Raw genomic sequence first — 27,476 nt, 5'->3', positions numbered from 1 at the left:
CAGTTGACGAAAAACGTTGCTCATATAATAAATTCGTGGGCACCGAACAATATTGTCATTGCCGGTAAAACAGCATTGCTTTATTTCAATGCGAGCCCAAACGGTCTTATGGCTTTAAAGGAGAAATTGCCAGCCGGGAAATAGTACAAAGGTGAAGGATGGGTCATAGTAGTGCGTTGCAATGCACGACATGTACTTCATCACCTCGTCATAGGAAAGGTTGATAAGCTACAATGTTTTAAGGGCGACGGGCACTTTCCATGCCAGTACAAAGCATCTAAAAATGCAAACAGTACAGAAATCCAAAAAATAATGCATTTGCACAGGGGAACCGGCATAATTTATCCTAGTCTTTGAATTGTGATTTTTCTTTCGTTGCGTGAGGTTATGTTTGTCAGTGATTTATCCAATTGCATTATTTGAACATTTAAATGCACCTTGTTGGATACATTTTGAAAATAGTTTTTTCCATGGCATTTGTAAGGTTTAAACTGTGAATCGGGGTGATTGCATGTATTAATGGGTCTTGGAATACTTTGCGACGCGGCAAGTGTTTACGTTTCTGAAGTACGAGAGAAGTGCCATGGAGGGAAATTGTACAAGGATAGTCGTAGGAAAGTTCGATTTTGAGGGCGTGGGGTACTTTCTGTGTAAATACAAGGCATCTAAAATGCATACAGTATAGTATTCCAATTAATAAAGCACTTGCTCATGGGAGCTAGCATAGATTTCTCCTTGTCTTTGAATCGTGCTTTTCTTTTTCTTTTCTTTCTTTTGTTGCGTGAGTTTGTTTACCAGTGAGATATCCAAGTGCATTATTTGTATACTGTAAATCCACCTTCGTGGATACATTTTGGAAATAATTTTTTTCATGGCATTTGAAAGGTATAAATTGTGAAGCAAGGTTAACTGCATGCAGTAACGGGCCTTAGAATATTTTGTAACACGGCAAGGGTTGGTACTTCTGTATTGGAAATTGGCGGTTAATTCAAAGTCTGATTTTTTTAGTCCCAACGACTTCGAATTAACGAGGTTTTACTGTATTCATTATTAGTTACTGAAGTTTGACTTCAGGTGCATGTGAGTAAAATGCAAATGTACTTCAGAACTACAATTTTATCAATTTTAGGTGACACGTTCTGTAGCTGGTATATGTAAATATTGAACCTATGTTTTTTATAGCAGTTGAATCTTTGTATTCGGGTGTTAGTAATAAACTCAGGAGTTTGCTTAGTTGTCGAAGGATGTGGAGTGTGTTATTAACATCATTGGCATCTGAAGTGAATGTTAAGATAAATTGGTAAGTTATTAAAACTGAGGTAACTGTGCCAAGTTAAATCAGAAAAATCAGTAGACAGTATAAGTGTTTTTTAAAGATGATTAAATCTATAACATGAGATAGCTGTTTGTCATACTGGGTAAGCGTTCAAGGCAACAGTTGTGGTCAGTCACTGTTCCAGAGGTGCCAACTATTGTGGGTTGTCCGCAATTGTTACTGATTTCACCTTACTATTACGGGTCAGCGGTAAAATGATTACGGAAAAGCGACATTATCACAAGTAAATTTTCTACAGAAAAAAAGAAAATACCATATTTTCGCGCGTAATTAACGTCCTTGCAATATTTACGGATCTTAATATTTTGGGGTTCAAAGTGGAGAAAAAGCCAATCGCTTTTTGCGTTCTCGCTCCTCATCCCAAGAACCATTTCATTAAAATGTTTTCAAGTTTCTTGTACCGTGAAGAACGAATATTCTTCCTTATTTTTGCCCCGGAACCACACACCACTTCTGCGGTCAGTATTGCTTCCTTCTGCTTCTTGATGCCAAACAACATAGAGGGTGCCAAGTCATATTTTTTATGCCATCTGTGACACTGTTGATGATCTTTCGTTGAGTCAGCTTCTTACGATTAACAGCCGCAATGAACATACTCCGCTGTAACTCGCTGTACGACACTTATCACAGACACAAGTAACTCGCAGCACAACTTGCAACACAGGAACAAAAACGGGGAATGAAGCTGCAGCTATTCTTCGGACTACGCGCTCCGCGTGATTCCTAAGCAGCGATTGGTGCTGCGAGACGGAAATGCCTAGCCGGTGTGGCGGCTATAGGTTGAGTCATATTTTTTATGCCATCTGTGACACTGATGATGATCTTTCGTTGAGTCAGCTTCTTACGATTAACAGCCGCAATGAACATAGTCAATGAACATGAAATTTATAAATAACAATATAGGTTAAGGCAGCTGACCTCACTGGAGAGAGGAACTGGGGCTCAAGTTTGTTCAAGTCCTCTCTTGTCAGAAGCTAGCATGCTTACTAAACATGTTATCCAACCGTCGACTTGCTGTATTTCTGAACAGTGAAAGGAGCAGGTGGAGATCTCTAAATAATGGTTTATGACAAGGGTCAGTTTTATCTCCCATTCTATTCAATCTTTACATCCATAACCTGCCAAGAACTTCAAAGAAGATACAGTTTGCAGACGATCTAGTTTTAATTACTCTTCAGTACAGATTTGGCACACTGTGAGGATGTCCTTACAGAGGACCTAGCTACCATGTGCGACTATTTTCACAAATGGAGACTCCAGGAAAATCCTAGTAAAACGGAAATAACAGCATTCCACTTGCATACCATGGAAGCTACATGTGGTTTTTAACGGAACAGAAGTCTCTCACAACTTCTTCCCAAGATATGAAAAATCGATCCTTGTCGTTAAAACGGCATTGTTCGAATCTGTCAAAGAATCTGAATACAAGAGTAAATCTGCATAAACTAGTGGGCAGCAACTGGGGTGCAGATGCAAACACTTTTCACATTGCTTCGCTTTCTCTAGCATACTCGGCTGGTGAGTATTGTGCTCCTGTGTGGGGAAAACATTGTACATTCGAGCAAGATTGACGTACAGCTCAATGAAGCGAAAAAAAAATTTTACCGGCTATGAACTAAAATCGCTCTAAAGGTCAAATAGTTGGAGATAAGTATGTTCTCCCTGTGACTTTTTTGTAGAGCGTAAACAGCTCGACATGTATTTCACTGTAAATCACGTGAAATATGCAAGAACCTTCCACCTAAATGTTTATATTTCGTCAAGTTACTTGTGTCTCGCGGCATGTGCGGTTACGTTAGTCATGTCTCTGGGCCGTGTAGCCAGTCTTGCCAGAAACAGCACTTCGCTTCCATACAGAAGTCGTTCCGGTACTGCGTACAGTTCGGTGGATGTGACTAACCAATGGCATCTGGCATGGCTGACAGCTGTTTGCTGATAAGTGATTTCCGAAGGCTGCACCAATTTATCACGGTTCCACACATCGGTAAAGGAGCACTTTAATTTAACACAACTTCGGACTGAAATTACGTGAAAACTGAAGTTAACGTTTCAATTAAGTTCAGAAAAAATGTATCTTATCGGCAATAATCGTTCCAACAGGATGTGCGATTGTAATTTATGTGAAATATATTCCTTAAAAACGGACTTTTCCTTGTATTCGGGTTCATTAGAAGGGGGTTTAAATAACATTGTGCTTATGACAATTTGACTGGGCCTTACGAAAAGCTTCGTTAAAAGCGGGAATTCCTTAAAAGTGGGCATGTTAAAACAGGGTTGTATTGTAATTTAAATCACGCATCGATCAAAAGTTGACCAGAATGGGCCAGAAGACATACGAAAATGATTTTGTTCCATGACAATGCGCAGAGTCACACAGCAAAACTGAGACCCTGAAATCGCTTGGACGGGATGTCCTGCACCCGCCGTTCTCCCCCGACCTGCCGCCATCTATCACCTCTTCACATCAATGGGGCATGCGCTCGCAGAGCAGCACTTGAGCAATTTCGAGGAAATTATAAAAATGGCTCAATGAATGGTTTGCCGCAAAAGACGAGCAGTTTTTTTGGCATGGTATTCATGACTTACGTGAAAGATAGGCAAAGTGAGTAGAAGCCGATAGCCAATATTTTGAATAAACAGGAAATGAATTTCCCTTAAATTGCGTGTTGATTCTACCACAAAAACTGACAAAACCTTCTGCACCTGGTAGTCATAAGCGTTGTGAATTTCATTGTGTGAAAGGAGGAGTTACTCTGTTCTTCTCCAGTACAAATCCTTAAGTAATATTGTATTTACATAACTGGGGGCCACATTAAGCGCACGTACACTGGAACCGTTCGGTTCAGAAGGTGAAAATGACATCACAGGGGGAAGGATGTTTGAAGAATACCTACTCGGAAAAGCATCTGCTAGATGCAGAACAAGTTGCAAAGTGTGTTTTATAACTGAATTAACAGGTAGTGTGCAAGCGTTATTGTTTAATGATATCCTTTAGAGTAAATTGCTGTCGGTATGGGAAAACCTGCCAACTTTACGGATTTAGGCGGATGACTCCCGGTTTTCCACAGTTTTTCCTGCCTCCCGATTATTCTGTTATTTATCCCGATCTTGGTTTACCTTTCGATGAGCTTCAGACATTTGTTTTCAAATCTCGCCATTTCAGCTTTGTACGACAGTGGCCGGAAGTCTTTCGTTCATTGCCCGCCTTCAAGTGAAATATCAGTGGTTATTAATGCGAGTAGTGCACGCAAATGTGCCATGTTTATTGTAACCTGTGTACCACTACGCATACATCGATTGTCAATCTCTCATTCTCCCCTGCTATGTTTGTGTTCGTTCACATCAGTGTAGTCGATTTTTAGACTAGTCGCTAGATTTGGAGTCTTTTTTTTTGTAATTTAGTGACTATTTAAAGATAGCGAATAGTGGCTTTCAGAAGCTACTTGGTGACAATTCTGGCAAATTTTAATTTATTGCTTGGCATAATCGCATGATGAAATACATTAATTTATGCCAGGTCCTCTCAGGGTGCATGCACTGTGCACGGTGCAAAAGACTACTTGGCTTGGTTGACCAGAGTGCAGACTCCCCCCACACCTCGATTTGGAGCAATAGCGCTTACTTTCTCTTTCCTCACGCCTGTCTCCCTCTGCCCCACTTGCGCCGTAGCTCTCCAAATCCGGGCTGAGTTGAGCCGAGCTTAGCCGAGTAGCCCAGAGACGAAGCGTTGATCCGAGCCTGCAGAGCGGCACCGATGCACAGTGCACGGAGCTGTTGCGCCTCGATCTGCACGCATGAGATTTTGGGCGTTTGAGACGCCCTGATCTATGCATTTGCTAAGTTTTGGCATCTACGTGCGTGACTGATTCACATGTGAGGAATATGAGTTCATACTGTTTTCGAAAGGCTCATCAGAGACCGATCATCTCACTCGCATGCATACTATGTCCTATGAGGGAATAGAGATGTGCAATTTTTAACCTTGTAACCTGATATATCAAGTCAGGTTTTTCAGACGATAAGTGTTACAGTATATACCATAGCACTCTTGTATTTTGCAAGACATTTAGAATAAGCAGTTTTGACCAATTGTATTTCCTGATTTTCATATCAAAATCTCATTTTTGGTTTTGTAAAGTTGGCAAGTATCAGGGTATCATTGAGAAAGGAGGAGATGCGTTGGACTTGAACATTTACTCGTGGACGGAGCGTGTTTACTGATAACCCACTTCAAAGGTTGGAACCTCTGCTATTCGATCTACGTGCACTGTATGATCGTTCGGTTTGTGTTCTGTAAGGATTTTTTTTTTTTTTTCCTTTTCAAAATTAGAATTTTCCACTTTATTTTTATTCAGGATGTAACCAGTTGCCCTTGTATATTATTTTTTATGTAAGTGTTTCAGTAGTAAGTTGTGAAATGTTGTACTAATAATGTCTGTTAACTAACTGGTACTTCAAACATGCTGCTTTGTGACACAATTTTAAGGGTTTACCTTTTGTTATGAGAAATTGTTACACTTATGGTATTTCTGCTCTTCCCCTTTGATTAGCACTTGTTCTCTACTATAACTATTAACTGTACTGGCCTCTCAGATTTGATTTCAACTGGAGCAATTGTTTTGTAAAATCTGCCTTTAGCATAATAGTGCTGGAACTGCATAATCTTCTGCATGTTTTTTGCACTGTAATCCATTTCTTTACACACCCAGAATAAATACTTTTAAAGGAAGATGGGAAAACTATATATCAACAAGGAACAAGCGCAAACAATACATAAGGTAAAGAAATATGGAGGAGGGAAGACTAGCAAGATAATTATCATGGAGAAACCGAATCTTGTCACTCTTTGCAATATTTTTACGTGAGCTGATCTGTCCTATTCAATTTTTCTGTCAGATGAAGTTTAGTCGGAGGCTTAGTTACAAGACATCTGTTAGATGAAGCAAAGTCTATACATGTTTCAGCCTAATCTCAAGGCCATCTTCAGTAGTAAAACAATGATTACATAATATACAAACAAATTAAAAATTGTAATGATGTGAAGTGACAGTGATCATGATTAGGGAGTTAAAAACACATTGAGGTACAAAGTCCTCTCGTCTAATAGATCTTGCTGACTGTTAAATAAACACTATGCCGAGGAGTGTAGGGAGACCGTCAATACTACGAATAAAACGTGTATAACATCTGTAATGAGAAAAAAGGAATATATGAGTGGATGAAGAACAAGTTAAAAATGAACGAAAAGAAAACTCATATGACTTACTTGTAACTAAAAGTTGTCGTCTCGAATGAAGATGACCTTCACAATTAAGTATTCATTATTTTCCACCGAGTCGATACAATGATTGCTTAAGGCAATTTAATGGTTAAAAGTGGTACATGTTTCGTATTTTATCAACATCTTCAGCCACATGACTGTTTAGATGAAAAATATATAAAATTGACAAAGTAATGCTTATGTTAATATTAACATAAGATTGACAATTTTTCAGCTAAACAGTGTTATGTGGCTGAAGATGTTGATTAAATACGAAACATGTACCACTTTTAACCATTAAATTGCCTTAAGCAATCGTATCGACTAGGTGGAAAATAATAAATACTTAATTGTGAATCTATTGGAAGTGCGATACGGACCATGAAACTGATTTTATGGAGATGACCTTGTCGGTCTCAAGTCACATTGACAACTAAGCCTGTGTGTGGCTTACTGTGTATCTCTGTCGATGTGGTTGGGAGGGGTAATGGAGGGGGGGGAGCGACGTTGTGATTTGCGGAAGGAGGGTGTTGATGGAAGGGCGGGTCTTGTTCTATCGGTAGTGAAACTCTTTTATTAATGAACTGTTCGCAGATGAGCGGGACAAAGGATTCCAATAAAACATTTTTATTTTAGTTGATTTCATTTAAGTTATAGACGGGATTGTTATATTGGTTGATATCTATATATATATTCTCTAGTATATTAAGGGACCTTTCTGTTCGTTATGCAGGATCTTTAAATCTTGATCAATTGTTGTGTATTTATGATTTTTCTCTCTACAATGTTAGCTCATGGCTGAGTAGCGATTATACTTTAGGGCATTAAGATGTTCGGAGTATCTTGCATTGAAACTGCGGCCTGTTTGTCCAATATACGTTGAAGGACATGATTGGCATTTTAATTTGTGTATTCCAGAGTTAGAAAATTTTTTGCTGTTGACAGTATGAGAATTACAAAACATTTTTGTATTGGTGTGAATGGTCTTGAAAGCTACTTGTAACTTGTGTTTTTTAAAGATGTTTGAAATAGGATATATATTATTATTTTAAAGGTAAATGTGGTGAACTTCTCTTTATGGGAATATTGTTTTTCTAAGGTGGTCTTCGGTTTATTTCTAAATTTATTGAGAATTTTATTCACGAAAGCTTTACTGAAACCATTACCTTCGGCTATTGCATAAATGGTGCTGATTTCCTTTCTAAAATTCTTACGGGATATACGAACATTAAGAGCTCTGAAACTCATACTATTGTAAGCTGTCTTCTGTGTCCCTGGGTGTAGAGAAGTTTGGTGGATTGTGTTTATTGTGTAAGTGGGCTTCCTGTAAATATTAAAAGAAATGGTTTTATTCCGATTGCGAGTAATAGTTAAATCGAGATAATTAAGGGAATTGTTGTTCTCGGATTCTATCGTAAACTTTATGTGTGGATCCAGGTTATTAAGTAATTCAAGAATAGTGTTGCTGTCAGTAATGTGAGAATCCAGGGTAATAAAAGTATCATCCACATACCGAGTCCAATGTTTGATCCCATTAATTTTACCTATAATGTGAGTGTATTCGAGGAAATCTATGTAAATATCAGCGAGGATTCCCGAGGCTGGTGACCCCATACGAAGCCCCTTATGTTGGTATTTGATGTTATTAAAAGTAATGAAGCCATTATTTCATGTAAACTTGAGGATCTCAAACTCTTCTATCTCCCCTATAGTCAATTTACTGAATTTGGAAAGACTGTTTTTTACTATTTTGATGGTTGTATTGACGGGTACATTCGCGTACATATTTACTATGTCAAATCTGTCATATCTGTTTATGCATACGCAGTGGACTAGTATTTTACGGTGTTGATTGGAGATCTATCTTTAGCCTATTGTCAGTAGTTCTTGTTGAATTATTAGTTTGGATCATCAATTCCTTCTTTATGTATAGTAACCATGATGATAATCTTCAAGCTTCATTCGCGGTTTCCACCGGAGGGTGCCTTTTGGCCCATTGATGGCTGAAGATGTCTGAGTTACTGTGTTCTGTGTAATTTTCTCTTCATGGTCTTGACATGATACACTAGGGCCCGGTTTCATCAACACATGTTAGTACTTAACAAGGTGTTAAATCATTTTAACATCCGATTTAAGAAAATTTGCGTTTCATCAACAACTGTTAACGTTAACATATGTTAAACTGCGGATTAAAGTTAACATCAATAATCATGATCGAAGAAGAGTTCAGCGACATAATGACTTTGAAAATTTGACGGATGCAGAATATCTTTATAGATACAGGTTATCGAAAATAGTCGTTGGTAAGGTTGTTGACGAAATTCGAGTGAGGTTGGAATATACGAAGAGAAACTTGCCTCTTTCTCCAACGTTGCAGGTACTGATAATATTACAATTTTTTGCTACTGGTTCTTTTCACAAAATCGTCGGAGACAATGCTGAAATTTCTAAAGCAACTGTTAGTAGAGTTGTTTGTCGAGTGTCTGCAGCAATAGCATCCATGAGGAGGAGGTATATAACATTCCCATCAGAAGAGCATCAGCAAATTATCTGCGACTTCTATGAAATAAGCTGTTTTCCTGGTGTTTGTCCTAGGTGCAATAGATTGCACACATGTAAGAATCCAATCATCTGGAGGCAACTGGGCCGAAATATATCGTAAATGGAAGGGATATTTATCTGTTAATGTTCAGGTGAATAGTGATCATAACCTCCAAATCAGGGATATAGTTGCTAGGTGGTATGGTTCTGCACACGACAATACAATATTTATAACTCCCATATCGGAGCACAGTTTGAAGTGGGGACAATTAACGAAGTGATTTCGTTAGGTGACAGCGGATACCCGCTAGGAAACTATCTGTTAACCCCATTGAAACCCTCGCGGACTTCCTCCCGCACCTGGTCCTTTTCTTTTATCGTCAAGCCATCCGTGCGCTTGCACTCAATAACTTATATATATTTTTACTAACTAATTCAATTAACAACTCTTTTTCGAAGGAGGAGAAATCAGAACTACGATTCCGTTTCACTTCACGCGCTGTATTTTACAGCTGTACTCAAACAAAAGCGCATCGGAGCGCGCTTTAAAACAGCATGTTCGTACCACTGCCTCCTTGATTCGCACCAGTTCGCAATATTGGGAGAGTTAACAGTCGATTAGTATTTCACAAGTGAAGTTTGATGAAACGCAAGAAACCTAACAAGATGTTAAATTTTTAACTCCGTATTAACTAACTACTTGTTGGTATATATTTAACATGTGTTGATGAAACCGGGCCTAAGTGTGTTAACACTTATTAAATCCAGAGTTGCTGAAACTAGTCCTAAGATGTATGAAAAATTCAACAGTAAAGTATTATAACCCAATAGGTTCAACAAATCGCTGTTCATAATTTCTTTTGGGTAAATAGAAAAGTTATACAAGTATAGCATTTAAAATTCACAAAGGCAGGTGCTTCTGTACATAGTATTAACAACCTCCATAAGATAGCCTATTATTTAATTACGTTGCTTATATGAAATTGAGAAATTATTGTAGCACCTATAATAATAATAATAATAATAATAATAATAATAATAATAATAATAATAAGAGAATTCCTGTTACCGTTAGCTTCTATATTGCATGAAAATGGCATTCTGTCAGTGTTACCTTCGAGCAACACTAACACTACCTACCTAATTGTTTTGTTGTCTCTCCCATCATGGACTCATTAAGTCTTTTTAAGGTAGCTTCTACAGTATAACCCCAATTTTTTCTTTTTTCTCTGCAGTCTTCATTTACCATCAACCCACATTTCAAGAAATTTCAAGTTTTGAAAATTTCTGCAAGTGCAATGTAATTTTATATCTAATTCAAGCTAATTCATAATTGGATAGAACCAACATTTAGCATAAGGAAGCGTTAAAAAGATCAAGTGTTAATGGTTTTTTTGATATGTTTATGGGGCATTCAGAACCTATGCAAAAAAAGGTAAGCTTGTTAAGGATGGTTAGAGGCTGTTGTGGAATTTCTTATGTGAGATATCTGGCTCAATCACAGCCAATGTAGTACAGTGGAAATCCACTATAGCGAGTTGTAGTGACTGTTTTTTTAATGCCCTTCAGAAGTTCTTATACCCCTCCCTGGAATATAGTAGCCACAAGCAAGTAGCTTACTTCCTGTGTTTTTGTACGTGATTTAATGTTCTACTGGTGGTAATGATTAATAAGGAAATTTTTTTTATCAATGAAGGCCATTGTTGGAAAAGAATTCACTGAGGATAGAGAGCTTGTTGAAACCAAATAGATGTCAGGGCGACAGGGACATGGTGCAAAATTGTGATCATTTCTTGAGTTCTCTATGTTCACACTAATCAAGAATTTAGAGGTGTTTAAAGATGAGTGAATATCTTCTGCTGTATCTAATATAAAATTTTAGCATATATTTTCTTGTGATTTTTGTAGTTTATCGGAGAGCTGGGTAAGCTGGAAATCTTGGCAGAGGGCATCCTACACCGCTGTATCCAGCAATTGCTGGAAAAGAAAAACCGCAGCTCTGTCAGGGACATGGCCGAGGACTTGGAATGCCTCAGTCAGATAATGAAGACTTGTGGTCGGATTCTGGACTCTGATAAAGGACAGGTGAGGCTTTTAGAACTCTTGGGAAAGAAGCATATTAACATACTTTATTCTAAATGTAGCTGGAAATAGGTTTTAATAAATCTTACACGATAACCATGGAAAACATCTGCAAAAAGTTTATAACAGATTGCTGTTTCATGCAGAGTTGGTCATGCATTGTAAATTACACTTTAGGTGGTATTGTGTAAGTACGACATTCCTTTCCTGCTCTTAGTGATCATTCGTCAGTATGGACCATAATAAAATTCATTACTTGTGAATGCTCATGTATGTACAGTACGTCAAAATAATATAAATTCATACAGTAAAACCTCGTTAATTCAAAGTCATTGGGACGTAAAAATCTGACTGAATTAACCGCCAACCCTTGCCGCGTCAAAAAATATGCTAAGACTCGTACTGCATCCAATTAACCTTGATTCAAAGTTTAGACCTTTGAAATGCCTTGGAAAAATTTATTCCCGAAATGTTTCCAACAATTTGCATTTACATTATTCAAATAATGCTCTTGTATAAATCACTGGCAAACATAACCTCACGCATCAAAAGAAAAAAACGCACGATTCAAAGTTGAGGATAAATTAAGCTGGCTCCCTTGTAGAAGTCCTTTATCCATTCGATTACTGTACTGAATGCATTTTAGGCGTCCTGTACTTGCACGGAATGTGCCAGGCACTGTTAAAACATCGTGGCTTATCGAACTTCCCTATGACCAGGAGAAGAAGTTTGTCGCTTCCGTGTGCATTGCAACACATAGCAGCGACCCCCCTTGTATGATTTCCTGGCTGGCACTTCCCTCCGATAAAACCATAAGTCCGTTTGGGCTCTGCATTTAAAAAAAACCAATGCGGTTTATCGGCATTGACAATATTATTCGGTGCGTACGAATTATGTGAGCCACGCTTTTTCGCTAACTGTTGGCATCGCCGGTGTTCGCGGATTCTGCTTCTCTGAACACTGCCTGCTAAGTGATACGGTTTTCCTTAACACCCTGAATGCAAAAGAATTACCATTTCACTCGAACTTAGCAAATATGAAGCACACTGTAGATGTACCGAAGTGATTGAAAATACTGAAATATACCCCAGCACATTCCGGAAGACTCATTCTATCATGACTCGGATAAATTTTGAATTTAAATTACTCTGGAAAAAAAATTTAATATAAGGGCAGTTTCGGATTTAAAGTCTGAATTTCGGTAATGGGATAGACATTGTTCTTCGAATTACGAATTATCCGTATTTCGTATTAAACAATTTAAGTAACATGTAAAGCCGTACCTAATGTTTCTGGGAACGAGAGCTGCTTTGAATTAAGCGGGATTTGGAATTGACCGATTTCGAATGGTCAACGTTCTACTGGAATTTGTTCCCAACGGTTCAGCGAACGTTTGTCCATCTTGGAAACAAAAAGAAAATGTAATTGTCATTGATTTGTGCATTAAGTTAAAATACTACTTTTTTATTTAACTAACATACAGTAAAACCTCGTTAATTCTAAGTCGTTGGGACTCTTGTGATAGCCTAGTTATGGATATGGATGTTGTAAAATTCCTCAATAATGAAGACAAAATGTCAGAAAGTGGACTGGTATAAGCACGCAGAGGTCGCAGATGTTGAAACTCGCACCTTCGAGTTTCAACTCGATCACTGAAGTTGATCAAAAAAGAAAAAAATTATCTGAGAAGACGAAAGTTTTGTTCGATTCAAAATGTCTACCAGTCTTACCTCGCTGTTCGATATTTTTGTTGGCCCCTATGCACGTGCATATTTATTCTGTGGTGTTTTCACACCTTTCAGTGCACTGGTACTTATAATCGCCAGCAGAAAAGTATTTTCATATTTGTTCTCTCGTTTTTTTTCACACCTTTTAATATTCTGCTCTCATCTCTAGTAATGGTAGATAGGCATATAGTTTTCATTGTACCTGCAGATATGACGTAAAATGCCCTCATGTCGGGAAAAGTCGTATTTAGTGTTTCCATACCCTTGTTGGATAGTTTCTATTCGTATATTCATTAGTATATTTTCTCTCTTAACATAGGTTAACCTTAATTTATGGTGTAATTAGTTAACTGTGATGATGTATACTGCTTCATTCGCGGTTTCCACCAGAAGGCATATTGTGTCTGTTGATGGTTGAAGAAGTCTGAGTTATAAACCTGTATACTCTTGCACTACTTTGAAAACTGTATTTCCTACCCTTCACGACCATGCCTATACTTGTCTCTTTTTCTCAAACAGAAACTGATGGATCAATACTTCACGCGGATGACTTCGCTGGCAGAGAATCAGGAGTTGCCGTTGCGCATCCGCTTTATGCTCCGTGACGTGATCGAACTACGTCAGAATAAATGGGTGCCTCGTAAAGCTACAAACACTGAGGGCCCAATGCCCATTCATCAGGTGGGTGGAATCTCAGAAAGGTTTTTTTTTTTTTTTTTTCCATCTACTAATTTTGTTGCATTCCGAGCCTAGAGTCACTAATCTGACTTACCTCATGTTTTATTAGTGCTAGAGGAACTCGGAAATTAAGTGCTTCTTTATGCCCTGATTGCAGAACCATTCCTCTGTCAGGTTACCTCAAGGAGCTACAGTTGTTTGACTGGATTCATTTTCTAATAATATCAAATATTTTTCAGTGTATATGTATAATATGGATGTTAAAAGTATGTTCCCCAGATACTGAACAGATTTTTTGTACCATTTGTTATGTACAATTAAAATATATAAATGGTCTCTTTAATATGTTCTCTGGACATTTCCACCAGTCAGCTCCTTACATAAGCTGCACCGGGATTTTAAAAACGGCTAGGTAATTTCCGTAGCATATATGAAACCTACTGCATATTTGGAAGAGTACTTCATTTAGTCACCTGAGGTTTTTCCACGGTCCATCTAAATGCTGGAATAATGCTAATTTCAAGTCTTAGGTATTCAACGTAGATGTCCTTAAAAATGGATGCAGCTCTATGAAAGAGGTTTTCGCTTACTCTGCCTCCACTTCACGTGTCTGAACACTTTGACAGGTTTGAGTCCCGATTGGTATAATTATAGGTTGTATTTTTCCCCATTGGTTTGTGAATGCCAGTTGCTAATTTCATTGAAATGGATGTAATTGGCTAATTTGTTATATAAATTTTTGTAGTGTGTTTATTTGGTGATGTTCTGTTACGGGGAAAAGCTGAAGTATAGAAAGAACAGACTGAATGTGAGAACACGGTCTATAACTTGGGAGCTGAAGATGAGACTGTAGAAATGGCCAACATTATAGAAACAAAGTCAAACCTCTTTTTTGTAAGGAACAAATTAGAACCAGTTCACTTGGAGTACCTCGAAAGCACACTGGTAAGACAGCACTGTTAAGCTGGAAATACACAGCTGTACACAGATAGCATGAAACTTTTACAGTCAAGTCTGAAACAGACTGGGACTGCCAAGTATAACAAGCAAAAACAACAAAACAACCTTGTACACATCTGCTTCGTAATCTCCCATATGGTTTAAGCATGTACTCTACTAAACTATGACTATAGCTGAATTCAGGCAACGGAAATCAGATCTGGAGAGATCACATGCAGGAAGTACTGGAACAGATGTGTGTGGACAGGAAGAAATGGGAAACTGGTGTTGAAAAGGATGAGTATTACCGTATCTCTACTACCACCCACGCCTTTAAAAAAAAAATTCAAAGATATCGCTTCTAAAAATTCGATGCGGGTCTCATTCAAGCCTTCCATGCCGTGGCTTGATACTTCACGAGTTTTGGGAAATTAGACGGTTTTGAGTGTACCTAAGTTTCAAGCGTTGGCACTGGATTCATCCATGTCTTCCGATAGAGTTTGTTTCAAACTAACAAGTGTACATGTGTACCGTATTTTACTGTTATGTCATCATGGAACTTTGTTCTAAAATTTAAATGTTTGTAAAACTTTCCTAAAAGTCAGCTGTAGTTTATAATTCCAGTAAAATTATTTCTAAGTTCAGAACAACCCTGAGATCAAACATCAGCACACTCGTGGTTGTTCCGACTTGGCAACAGAGCTTCTCACTGCGGGCTCCCTGAAACACACATCTATTTCTTTTTCCGTAAGCACTCGGCGGGAGTCAGTCTGTAGTCTCACGTTCTTGGTGCCGCAGTAAATTCAACAAAGCGTTTGTAGTCTTTTACTGTAGGTGAAGAACAGAAAGTTATAAAGGAAGTTGTAATTATCGAAAATTGTGCTGCCGGTAGAAAATACGATATAAATCTTAATTTCAAGATTGTGGAAAGAAGAAAGATTTTTGTTTAAACCATAGAAAGGTTTTCGTTTAAACCACAGGGGTGATCGTAGAGCTTTCCGCAGTTTCCTGAAATTTAAAGTATTCTGTATAAATACAATACAGAAATGTGGTTGAGGTGCAGCATGTCTGTCAAAATATGCCACTTAAAAGCAAAAGAACTTCAGAGTTTGAAGCAGTCTGAGGTGGATCAAATTTCTACAAGAGGAATGGACTGATCATTAGAAGGCGTACAAAAATTTCACAGTGTGTTCCTACTGCCCAGGGTGGGGGGTGCCCACCGCCATATAATTTTGTTGTGAAAGAAAAATTTGTATCTGTTTTCCCGAATTGGAAATGCAGATCAGACGCCCGTATATCCTGAAATGCCATTGTTAAGTGGTCAAAAGTGTTACTATCAGAACGGGTGGTAATGTATAAGATGTGTTGGGTAATGTTATGGATACCTGTTGATGGAAGTAAACGTCCACTGTACATGGTCTTGGAAAGAAAATATACTTGCTGGTTGGATGGACAGTCTACTAGTGGAAGACTGGCTGAAATGTGTTTGACAACTTTGCCACGGTGCATTGCTTGGACGGAAGAACTTGCTTGCTACAGACAGCTGCTGTGAAGAAGCAAACCAAGGACACAAAATTCAATCCAGGAATTGTTCTGGGCGGATTGACTTCTGTTACAGCTTGGACGTTTCTGCAAACAGTCCATTCAAAGCAGACTTGAAACAGCCGTATACAGAGTGGGTGGTGGCTGACAATCATGCACAGACGCCAACTGGTCGTATTAAGCGCCAGGAAGGTCAGCTGGGTTTTTTTTTTTGTTTTTTTTGTTGTTTTTTTTTTTAAGGTATGGGCTGCGTGGAATCGTATCTCTGGTGACCTCGTTCGGAAACTTGTCCAGAAGTCAGAATTTATTATTTCAAGGACCCCTAAAAACTGTCAAAACTATTTTAAATTCATGAAATGTGCGTGATAAAATGACATTCTTTTTTAAAATTTTGTCCTTTAAAATATATTGTGTGGGTCTTACTCAGGGGTGGGTGGTACTTGGGATTATACGATATATTAATTCATGCATTCTCCTGGAAAAGCTGGATATAGACATTACTGACGTGGAAGTAATACTGATAGGCAACTTAAGTGTGTTAGTTGGAATTCAGAGAGATTAGCAAAGGTAGCGTTGGACCTACAGACATCTTAAGTCAGAGAAATTGGTAGATTTTGTGAATGGAGTAGTCTGTGGGCAATGCCTTGTTTAGGAAAAAATGGTTGGGATGAGAAGACTTTAATTAAGTTTTGTTAGTAAAGAATATCGTAGGTAGTTATTGGGCAATATACACTAGTTCTTCCCAGCGGGAACTGGACGAGGTAAATAAACGATCAAAGTTCTTCTAGAAGCTTTTGGTGGAGGTAAAGGTACTATTTACCTTTCACCAAACAAGGGGAGAGCTATTGTGTCTAAGAGAACATAAGGATTACCTATTCAACCTTCAGGTGAGACCCTGGGGGGGGTGTGGGAGAAATATAGTCTGGGATAATTTTTCTCCCTGAATTCCATATTTAAAAAATATTGTATAACGAAGGTGTGTTACAAACCTTTGAGCAAGAGATCTACCAATTGATGTGCGTTAGGGCTGTGAACTATCCTTAATAACTGAATATGCAGTGAAAAATTTGTATATTCTCTTAATGGGGAGCTAGTATTGCAGTTGTACAAATCGGTTTTAGCATGGAGGTTCACCTGAAATATCAGTGGCATCTCTTACCTGGAGAGTGAGGCAGTTGTCCTTCACTTCAGCATTCCGGTGTTTTAGTATACTTGCGCAAATAAATCGCTACATAATCGTAACAAAATTTGGTGGTGGGTATTTTTTACATCAAGGTTTGTACAAGCCTCCCAACACAGAAATGCAAGTGTTTTTTCACCCAGTCTGTTAGCATTTCTGTTTGTACCACGAGCGAGAAACCTGCCACACACTTTGTGTCATTTGCATGCTTTAAGTTTTGTTATGGCTACTGCGTTTTCTCCTGATACATTCTTTACTGCTAAAGAATAGCTCGGCAGAACAAATTGGTAATGACGCTGAAAGTACAATGTGGAGAGAGGTTGCACCATGTGATCAGAGGAAAAGTTAACTCTTCTTGAACATGCATACGGTAAATGCCGGGCACTGGACAAAGAACAAGGTTTTCACTAATCAGAAAAAGAGATACATGAATATGAGACTGAAAGAGAGAGTTCCGATGTGCAGTTGTGAGTGAAATGTGTATTAAAAGCTATAGCAAGAGAGTTAAAATTAAAAGTTCTGCAGGTGGTTGTTGTCTACTCCATGTTTTTGAAAAAAATGACTTCTGTTCTTATAGGAGAACTAGCGTTGTACAATGTCACCCGATCATTTATGAAGAAAAACGTGTATATTTCTTCATGTTTGTTGTGTTTGCACATCAGAAATTGAACGTTTTCTCTTCCTAGCTGGTAATGCAGATGAGGAGCCTGTTCCACGAACGAACTTTGCACTCTTCAGTTCAGATTTTGTTCCACCCTCACTTTTCAGATTTAGCTTGCAACGTGAAAAGAGAAAAGTTAGGGTGTTTTCACTTTTCAAGCCTGTTATGTTCCTCCATTGGTACAAAAATGGAAAAACAAAGAAATGAAGTGAAAAGTTTTCATAAATCTTGCAAGGAGATGATTTCCTTTTCATCTGTTAATTAACAAGTATGTACACTAGTTTCTCGGCGTAGAATTTTGTTTGGTGTTCAAAACATGTTACGACGTGAGCTTTTAATAGCATCAAGTGAGGACAGTGATGAATCCAATAAGAGAACGTACAAAGACAAGATTAATTTTCATAACCTCACTTCAGCGGACTTTTGCGAGTGATTTCGTATAACCCCAACACAGGCCGACTATATTCTTGAAATGATCGGTTATTTATTGAAACCTGAAACAAAAGAGAAGTCTGTTCCTTTTCGAAAAAGAACAAATTCTTATATGCTTACTTTGGTTAGTAAATGGTGCCCAGCTGTACGGTGTAGCACCAATGCATGGGACATCAGAATCAATTATTGCAGAACTGTTACCAAAGTCGTAGATGTTATAGTAAATGTGATATTTCCTAACAGTACGTTGGCCTGATAATCAAAGACCGATTTGCCTTGCTTCGACCCCCCACCCCTAAAGTTAATAGTAAAGACGTTGGCCAGCGTTTGACTTTTTCGTGCTTGCGCATACCAATTTCTGAACATGACTATAAGGAAAGACGCATACTGAATTTTTGATCATCAAATTTAAAATCAAACTTAATCTGCGTTGAGCTGAAATGTTTCTTTACCAGCAGTGAAAAAATTACAAACATCATGAATATGAAATGGGAGTTTTGACATGATAGGTTCCATGCAATGAAGATTTTTATTATTTTAATATTTTCACACTCGATTACTTTCTAATATTTTTGTTGACAGCATTAGATGCAGCTTGAAATTCTGTGCATAACTGGATGTACACCTATTTCTACTGATAACATTCAGATTTGAATAGAGATAGGCCTAACCGGCAAAAGCGACCATGAACGTGAAGAAATACATCAGTGAATTGCAGGAAGAGATTCCTACGGCATCGGAATGTATATGTGCAGTATAGTAATACAATGCGTATACCACGTTTATTAGAAAAATACGCAGCACTTTACAGGGTTCATTGTATAACTATACAAGTGTTAAATAACTGTATGATTTTTTTATTAGTAAGACTGTGTATGATCATGAAAAGTTATTTTTTCTCCAGATAATTTCCTTTCCTAAAATTAATAGTCGAAGTATTATTTGTGTGCGTATGAATTATGAATAGGGCCACTGTTATTTCAGTTTAAGTCGGTTTGACAAATGGGACTTCATATTGCTTCTTAGATGCACTTGGAAACTTCAAGCAGCCTATTCTACTCACAAGGTACAGCATGTTTCAGAGCAACCTAACATGAAAATTTACTGGAAATGTATTGTGAGATTCAGCCTCCTGAGCACTGGTTCGATTGCACCATGATTATTAGGATGTGACCCTTTTGGGTTTGCTGTAGGACATTCCTTTCCAATTCCGTTTCATATGATACTAATTACTACAGTTCTGCATCTCGTGACAAGAGTTCAATCTGTACCATTATTTTTACGTCACTTCAGTGATCAAATGCCTATGAGCAACTGTGAAATATTCATATTATTTGTGTTGGCTTTTGTTTTTGAGGGCAGAGCAATGATATTTCGTCTGAATTTATTTGATTTGCTGTCTATTTAGTAGCGACTCTCTTATGTTATTTTGACAGATCCGTGATGAGGATCCTCGTGGGGTACGGAGTGGTTACAACCCACCCATGGTAGGTGGAGGAGTCCCTGGGGCTCGTGCACCAGGTGGGAGTGTCATGTTTGGGAATCCCCTGAAGACGAGGGGTGATATGGGAGAGTTGCTAAGTTACCCTCTGAGCAGCTCGTCATTCCCCATCCCCTCGCAGCACGACAAGTTCTCGTAAGTACTTTTTAATTTTTTTGAGCCCTTGGTAACTTGGGTACATCAGATGTGTGGTCTTCTACTTGTCATTAATAATAATAACAACTGAAATTGCAATTTAGAATTGCTTGCGGTGTTCGACTACAGGTGATGGTTTTGATAAGTTCTGTACCCAAGCGAGTAATATTTTATGGTGTAATTTGAGTTGTAAGTGATGGTCTTTTGTGATATGAACTGCTCTCCCACGTAGGGAGTTGTTCGTATATTTTTATCAGGAAAAGCAACAAATCCTGCTTTGTAGTTGAAAGATGTGCTAAAGTACACCATCTATATCTCACGTACTGCATTTCATCGTATTGTATGGATTTGTTCAGTTTTAATGTTAGATTTAGGTCTCAATTGAATATTGAACAATTTTCATCAGTGATGATAACCTTCACTACTTCATTCGCGGTTTCCACAGGAAGGTACTTTCCTAATGAATGGCTGAAGGTGTCTGAGATATGTGAGGGCAGTTTGTTAATTATAGAATATTGATTTCAGCGGTGCTTGTTATCAACAGGACTTCCATGTAATACCATTCTTGACTAATATTTTACTTATTTTTGGACCTGTTCATTTTTTATATAATGGTTTTCAAATATCCATATCACATGGTTCTGGAGCATTCTAAAGGATAATTTCTATCTCCTCAAATATATTAATCATCTTTGATTTAAATTGGTCCTAATCAACTTAATCCTTCAAGGGGAGCTTTAAAGCAGTCTTATCAAATGTGTATCAGAGACATTCTCTGGATACACTGGCTTACCTCGAGTCTTTCCTGTTTTCAGCTGGAATCATAAATTACTTGTCGGTGACTGTTAGTGTGAATTCAAATTTTTGTTCTCAGAATAATATTTTACCATATTAAATCATGTTCAGTACATGTAGTTAAAGAGTACAATGCACTAGTGAATATTAATGAATGTTTATTTTTCAACCCTGTGAAAATTCAAGATGTAAACTTTCCCCTGCAGATTTGGAAGCAATGGGTATCAGCCTGTGTACAATCGTCAATCACGTCAACAGCAGAACTTCTTTCCTGGTGGCGGGAACCGCCAGAATTTTAATCAGAATCACAATAAACAGAACCTTAATTCCAACAATTCTCAGCAGCAACAACAGAACTTCAATAACAGTAAGTTCACGGTCTATTCATTAATTATTCCTTAGAGTATCTTTTGAGTTAATGACCACACAGTCAGTATAATAGCCTGAATTCCTATGCAGAAGAAAATAATAAATATGTCCAAATTTTCATGTAACAGGAGTTGACAGTTAAAAATTGACAAAATTATTAGTGGTAAAGTAGAATGTAATCTCACTCTGCTTTGCCTGCAGGCTTTTCAAGAACTTTTTCTGTTTCTTCAGTTAGTAATTGTTGGTGGATTTTGTAATGGGTCCTTGCTTCAAGTTTATTGGCTAGTGCGCTATATTTTAACAATTCAGCATTTAGGATAGATGACTCAGCGATACTACGTATCTTTTGAATCTGTATACTATATTTACTCCCACATTTATAGCCAAGAAAAGTAGAGGCAGGTGTGGGGTGGGGGTCCAATATGAGATAACCTCATATTTTTTGCAGTGAACACGTGACTTCTAGGCTATAAAGGGCTATGAATTGTACATGTAAACATTGGACGCTATTGTGTAACGAACTTATAAAATGTATTCTGAGTTTTACTGGCTATTTTAGTTGGAAGGCAGTATTTCTAATTTTAAAAAGAATAAAATTGGTGAACACATTGCTTTTACGCCTACATATAAAGTAAATATAGTCGGTTTTATTTACTCTTATCACGTCATTCATTTCGACCCCGTAGAGAAAAGAGAGAACGGTATTGTATTATGCAATATTAATATAAAAGACCTTAATGGCAGTCATTTGTGTCTGTCGGTTAAGCAGCAGGCCTACCACACACTATTGTAATCTATCGGTTTCATGTCCGTATTGATACTTGGTATGTACAATCACAAAGAATGGGTACCGTCCACCTAATCAATACTTTATTATATCCTGTTACTAAGCAGTACCGGTATCGACCTTAACAGAGGTCATCCTCAGCTGGTCATAAGATCTAAAGTTAACTTAACATATAATTTTAAAACATTACTAAATCTAATGAAGAATGTCACATGATGTGAGTGGTAATATTTAAATATTCAATATATAAAATATACAATATGACGTGTCTTCTGGTTTAAAAACAGGTGTCAAAATTTTATGTGACATGTATATGTTACATAAAATTCTAGTGTACTGTTCGTGAGTAGTAGATAATTTGGTGAAATACAATTTCAACAAGTAAAATGTTTATGGCATTCTTGAGGTACACTTTGAAGTTCAGTTCATATTGGTGAATCGTTGTATACATTCATTGGTATGTATATACTAAACATTCTGGAACATTCTATGATATGGATGTAATAAAATTTATCAAATAGTACATTAAAACACGATAAAATGTTCACAGTATTCTTGCGGTTCGCTTTGGAATTATATTAATTATGTACGTTCACAGGCATGTTTCTAGAATATTCAACTATGTATATTGTTTTTCTTTTAAGTTCATATGATTATGAATGTTGGATGGTGAACATCAAAATATTATGGTGTGTCATTATTTTAATTGTTACTAATCTCGTTAAAAGATATTGAGTAGGTGCAGATGCTCCCTCTTTGTAGTTTTGTTGTTGGACATTCAGTGAATGAAGTATTAGAATTTTGTCGGTGGAATGTCTAATGAACGTGTGAAATAAGTGTTTACTTACATAATCCTATTGACTGGTCGAATGTGTACAGTTAGGGCGCACGTCGTGTACTGCTCCGTGTACGTCTAGGGCTACTACTTGTGGTAACGGAGAGGGGAAGTGGAGGGGCATGCGGGGTATTGATTGGGGAATGTGTGGTAGAGAGGGGAAGTGGAGGTTCAATAGGGGAAGTTACTGGGGGAGGTGGAGTATGGCTGGGCATGTCTTCGGGAGGTTCCTTGATATATATTGGATTCCGTTTAACTATTTTTATGTAGGTGTTTCTTAAAATCGGGATGACTGTATTAAAGAGGAGATGGAGGAGGCTCATATACCACACCCGGGAAACTGGAGATGGTTTAGGATGATGATGATGATGATTAACTTTATCTGTAATTTCGTTCAAGTTATAGTTTGGGTTTGCGTATTGATCTATAGTAATGTAAAATTCTTCCGTTAATATTGAGCAGAGGGCCTTTGGGGATCATACTTAAAATCTGCATGTCGTTTTCAATACTGTATTTGTAAAATTATGCTTATAATCCTAGTTATGTTGAGCTATAAACGAAAAGTGATTATGCTTTAAGGCGCTAATGTGTGCTTTGTAACGAATAAAGAAGTTTCTGCCAGTACGTCTACAGTGGTTGTATAGACTCTTCAGAGTGGTATGGAGAGAAAAGACCATTCCAAAAAGTGGACGAAAGTTGTCATTATAGCTATTTTCAAGAAAGAAGACAGGAAGCATTGTGAAAATTAGAGGAGTGACACTGATACCTCATACAGTTAAGATCCTTGAAAGAATTTTGGATAGATGAATAAGAGACAGAGTAGAGGGAAAATTGGCAGAACACCAGTATGAATTCTGAAGAGTCAGGTCAACATTTGACCCAATATTTACATTGCGTCAAATGATGGAAAAGTATTGGGAATATGGAAAGGACATGGTAGTAACGTTTCTAGGGGTTGAAAAGGCATATGAGTGTCCCGAGGATGGTATGGAAAACATTGACAGAGGCACAGATTGGGAATGAAACAATACAGGTGGTAATGGCAACGTATCAAAATTGCGAAAGCTGTGTTAGAACCAAAGTGGGTCAAACTGAATGGTTCAGAGTTGAGACAGGCTTAAGACAGGGAAGTGTATTGTCTCCCTTACTCTTCATTATCATCATGGATAGAATTCTACGTAATATCAAGGAGATGATGGACGAGCAAATAGTCTATGCTCTTTGCTGAAGACATTGTAGTTTGAGATAATGAAGAGGAAGTACAGACAAGTTGATTTATCGAATGAAGAGATAAGAAATTTCAAAATGAAGATTAGTACTGCAAAAAGGAAGACTTTGATCAAGAGGTAACAGAAAATCCAGGGGAGTGATAAAAATAGGAAATTCACCCCTTGAAGTGGTGAAAATTTTTTAATATTTGGGCAGCGTGATATTACAAGATGGAAATTTGGATGGAGAAATTGATTTACTAGTGTGCGAGAGATATTGTATGGAAAGATGTGCCAATGAAGTACAAGAAGGTTTTATACTCGTCCTATTATTTACCTATACTGACCTCTGCTTCAGCAGCATTGATGTTAACTAAGCAGAACCAAAGTCGATACAAGCAGCTGAAATGGGGTTCTTGAGGAGCATGCAGGGAAAGACGAGATAGAATATGAAATGAGGAAATAAGGAGAAGCGTGGGAGTGTGAAACTTCAAGAAGAGGTTGATAGCAAAGCTAAACTGGTTTGGACACACGCGAGAGAATACCAAAGAGAACATTCATGGATACAGAGACTGGAAAGAGGCCTAGGGGACGTCCTAGAATGAGATTTAGGAGCTCTTGTGGACTGTATTGCAAATAGAGGAGTCGATGGCAAAGTACTAGAAGGGGAATGGTGGAAAGATAGAGTAAGGTGGAGGGCTTTAGTACACTACCCTACCCAGAGAGAATGTGGAAAAGGGAATGGATGATGAAGAAGAAGAAAGAAAAAACAGATCTTGCGTTTATTCCCGGAGGATTCACTTCTATTCAACAGTCGTTGGATGTGTGCGTGGACCGGCCTTTCAAAACTGCAATGAAACAAACAGATGTATACCGAATGTATGTTTGATGGTGATCACGCGTTAACACAAACCGGACGAATGAAGAGGCCTGAAGTGGGACTAATGTGCAGCTGGAACAAGACCGCATGGCCGCGTATTTCCAACGATCTAGGGTCCAAAAGCTGTAAGAAATGTGAAATTTCAAATTCAGTGGACGGTAGTGAGGACGACTATTTGTGGAAAGATGGATGCGATGAAAGTTCCTGTGGTGAACATTCAGATGACTACGGTGAATTATAAACCATCTGATTATTGAACAGATTTTATGATTTTATTAATTGTATGCTGTATGAATTTATATTTGTGGTGTATTTGAGGAAAATTAAGTAGGTATGCAAGTTACTTGATTTTTCATTTTTCCCCCATTTTGCCATCTCAAATTTAGGGTGGGGGTCTTGTTCAGTGGCGGGTGGTATTCGTGATTATACGGTAATCCCTTCCCTCGCAGAGCACATACACAATACTTGTTCTCTACATTTATCACATCGGGATTTACCTAAACAGCTGTAACTGAGATAAGAGAGGTCACATTTATGGATATCTACAGGTGTGGCAGTGATGCATGTTATATTTAATTTTGCATGTTCGTTGCTGCCATATTTTTTTAAATTATTACGTACAGTGGAACCTTGATTCTCCGTTTTTGGAGGGATCCCGGGAAAAGAACGAACACGGAAAAACGAAAAATCCAAGACATATGAACCCTCAACAATTTGGCTAAACATCACAAAAATGAAATATGTATATTATCTTACAAACGCCCAAAAACCAAACCAAACTACAGCCCCAATGGGAAGACACGCCGTAAATTACCTAGTGTGCTGATTTATTTTAGTGACTGACGATGATAACGATGTAAATATTAATGATGTGTTGTTGAATTAACACGCATTTGCTTGCTTATCTTAGATATGTTGAAGTATTACTAGGGGCATTGTTGAGTACTCATACCAACTTTAAAGATAAAATCTTGACTGGTTTAATATTTATGTACATTCTATAATCAAGTGCACCCTAGTATGCTTAGTAGAAGAATGTCCGGTCCACAGGGTATGTGACAAGCTCAAGCATCCGGTCATCAATGTGTTAAGTCAGGGATATAAAGCAGCTTTCATTGAAACCGATGAAATTATTAATTGGAGGCACAGATATTTCAGGGAGATAAAACGTTTGAGGGCACAAAATCAAGCTATAATTTACACAGATGAATTGTGGGTAAATATTGGGCAGACAGTGACAAAAGAATGGAAGGATACCACAGTGAAAAGTGCACGGCAGGCGCCATTGAAGGGGTGAGTTGGGGCTTAGATCGCCAAAAGGCTGAGGACCGTGATTTGCCTTTGTCTACGCGTGTAATGAACATTACTTTGTTCCAAATGCTGAACTAACATATTTATGCCATAAAAACATAAGACAATTGGGCAAATTACGTGAACGAAGTAAAGAAAAAAAATGAGATTTGTGGAAAGCAGATGAATTAAGAGGACGATGTCGATGATGAAAAGTTTTTAATACGACTTTCTTCATTGTCCAGATCATCAAGTTCATCTCCCGAACCCGGTTCATCCAAAGCAGGAACATCTGGCCTTACAGAAATGATAGGTGTATGTCCACTGTCTGAGAGCAACGCCAGTGCCTATAAATATTAATTTATGAATGAAGGAACTTAAAATCACAAACGAAAAATGTGGAACTGTGACGCCCTGTTTGAGTCACACTCGAGCGTGATCTCCACGAGTTGATTTCACAACAGCGTGCTCCATCTACGCTGTACTGCAATTTAAGGTTGGAACACTCTATAGTATGTTCTATTTGGTGTCTCAGAAAATCGTAAATTATTTAGTCGGTACGTGAAATCAATATCACCTTTATTATTATTTAGGTACATTGGCGAGTAAAACCATCGTTATGATTGGATTGTTTTTATCTAGTTTTTAAAACTACTACTCTCCAAAGATTACGTAGGCTACTTTGGCCCCAGTTACAAGATATCAAACTATCACTTCGTTAATGATCTCGCCTGCTATATTAATAGCACCAACCGTGAATATTTCTTAACTAAAGTAAACTAGTTTCCTCATCCGAAGGTGGTGCAGCCCCCCAGTGGAGGGGAGCCGCATGTACCATTTTTTACTGCATATCAACTTTACTGCCATTGTTAAATCTCTGGCAGTACGATACTGGGAATCAAAACCAGGCCCCCAGGAACGACAGCTAAATGTGTTAACCTTCACGCTGGCGGACATTCTTAACTACGTAAAACAGACATACAGAGTGACTGATGTGTTCCTTAATTGCACAAGTCAGACACAAAATTATTCCCCTATTTGTACGATCGCATCAGAGCTGCAGTAGGCCTACACTATGGAGGCGACATTTCTTAACTATGAAGCATTACTTCGACGTGTGTTTCCATTGCGCAGGTCATATGGGCTAAACTATTAACAAATTTCTGTGATGTTACTGGGGCTGTAATAAGGCTTGTGCCCTCTTCGAAGTGGAATCATTGTTCTATGACTGATAACGTTGGGGGTCTCTTACGTGAGATTTATTTTTCATTTTCTTTGTCCCAAAAAGCCTAATACAC

The 27,476-nt window shown here is 37.9% G+C and overlaps 1 protein-coding gene across 1 annotated transcript in view; it reads left to right on the top strand.

Moving 5' to 3' along the window:
• Positions 1 to 27,476, top strand: part of NAT1 (N-acetyltransferase 1) — a 130,409-nt gene that overhangs the window by 39,218 nt on the left and 63,715 nt on the right. The window contains exons 5-8 of the mRNA XM_067156304.2: positions 11,046 to 11,222; positions 13,466 to 13,627; positions 19,815 to 20,014; positions 21,016 to 21,176. Of these exons, the coding sequence (XP_067012405.1) occupies positions 11,046 to 11,222; positions 13,466 to 13,627; positions 19,815 to 20,014; positions 21,016 to 21,176 (700 nt within the window). The remainder of the gene's footprint in view (positions 1 to 11,045; positions 11,223 to 13,465; positions 13,628 to 19,814; positions 20,015 to 21,015; positions 21,177 to 27,476) is intronic.

Source organism: Anabrus simplex, chromosome 12 (genome assembly GCF_040414725.1).
Source record: "Anabrus simplex isolate iqAnaSimp1 chromosome 12, ASM4041472v1, whole genome shotgun sequence".
NCBI lineage: Eukaryota > Metazoa > Arthropoda > Insecta > Orthoptera > Tettigoniidae > Anabrus > Anabrus simplex.
The sequence above is the reverse complement of the archived record's forward strand: the minus strand, read 5'-3'. Positions and strand labels throughout refer to the sequence as shown.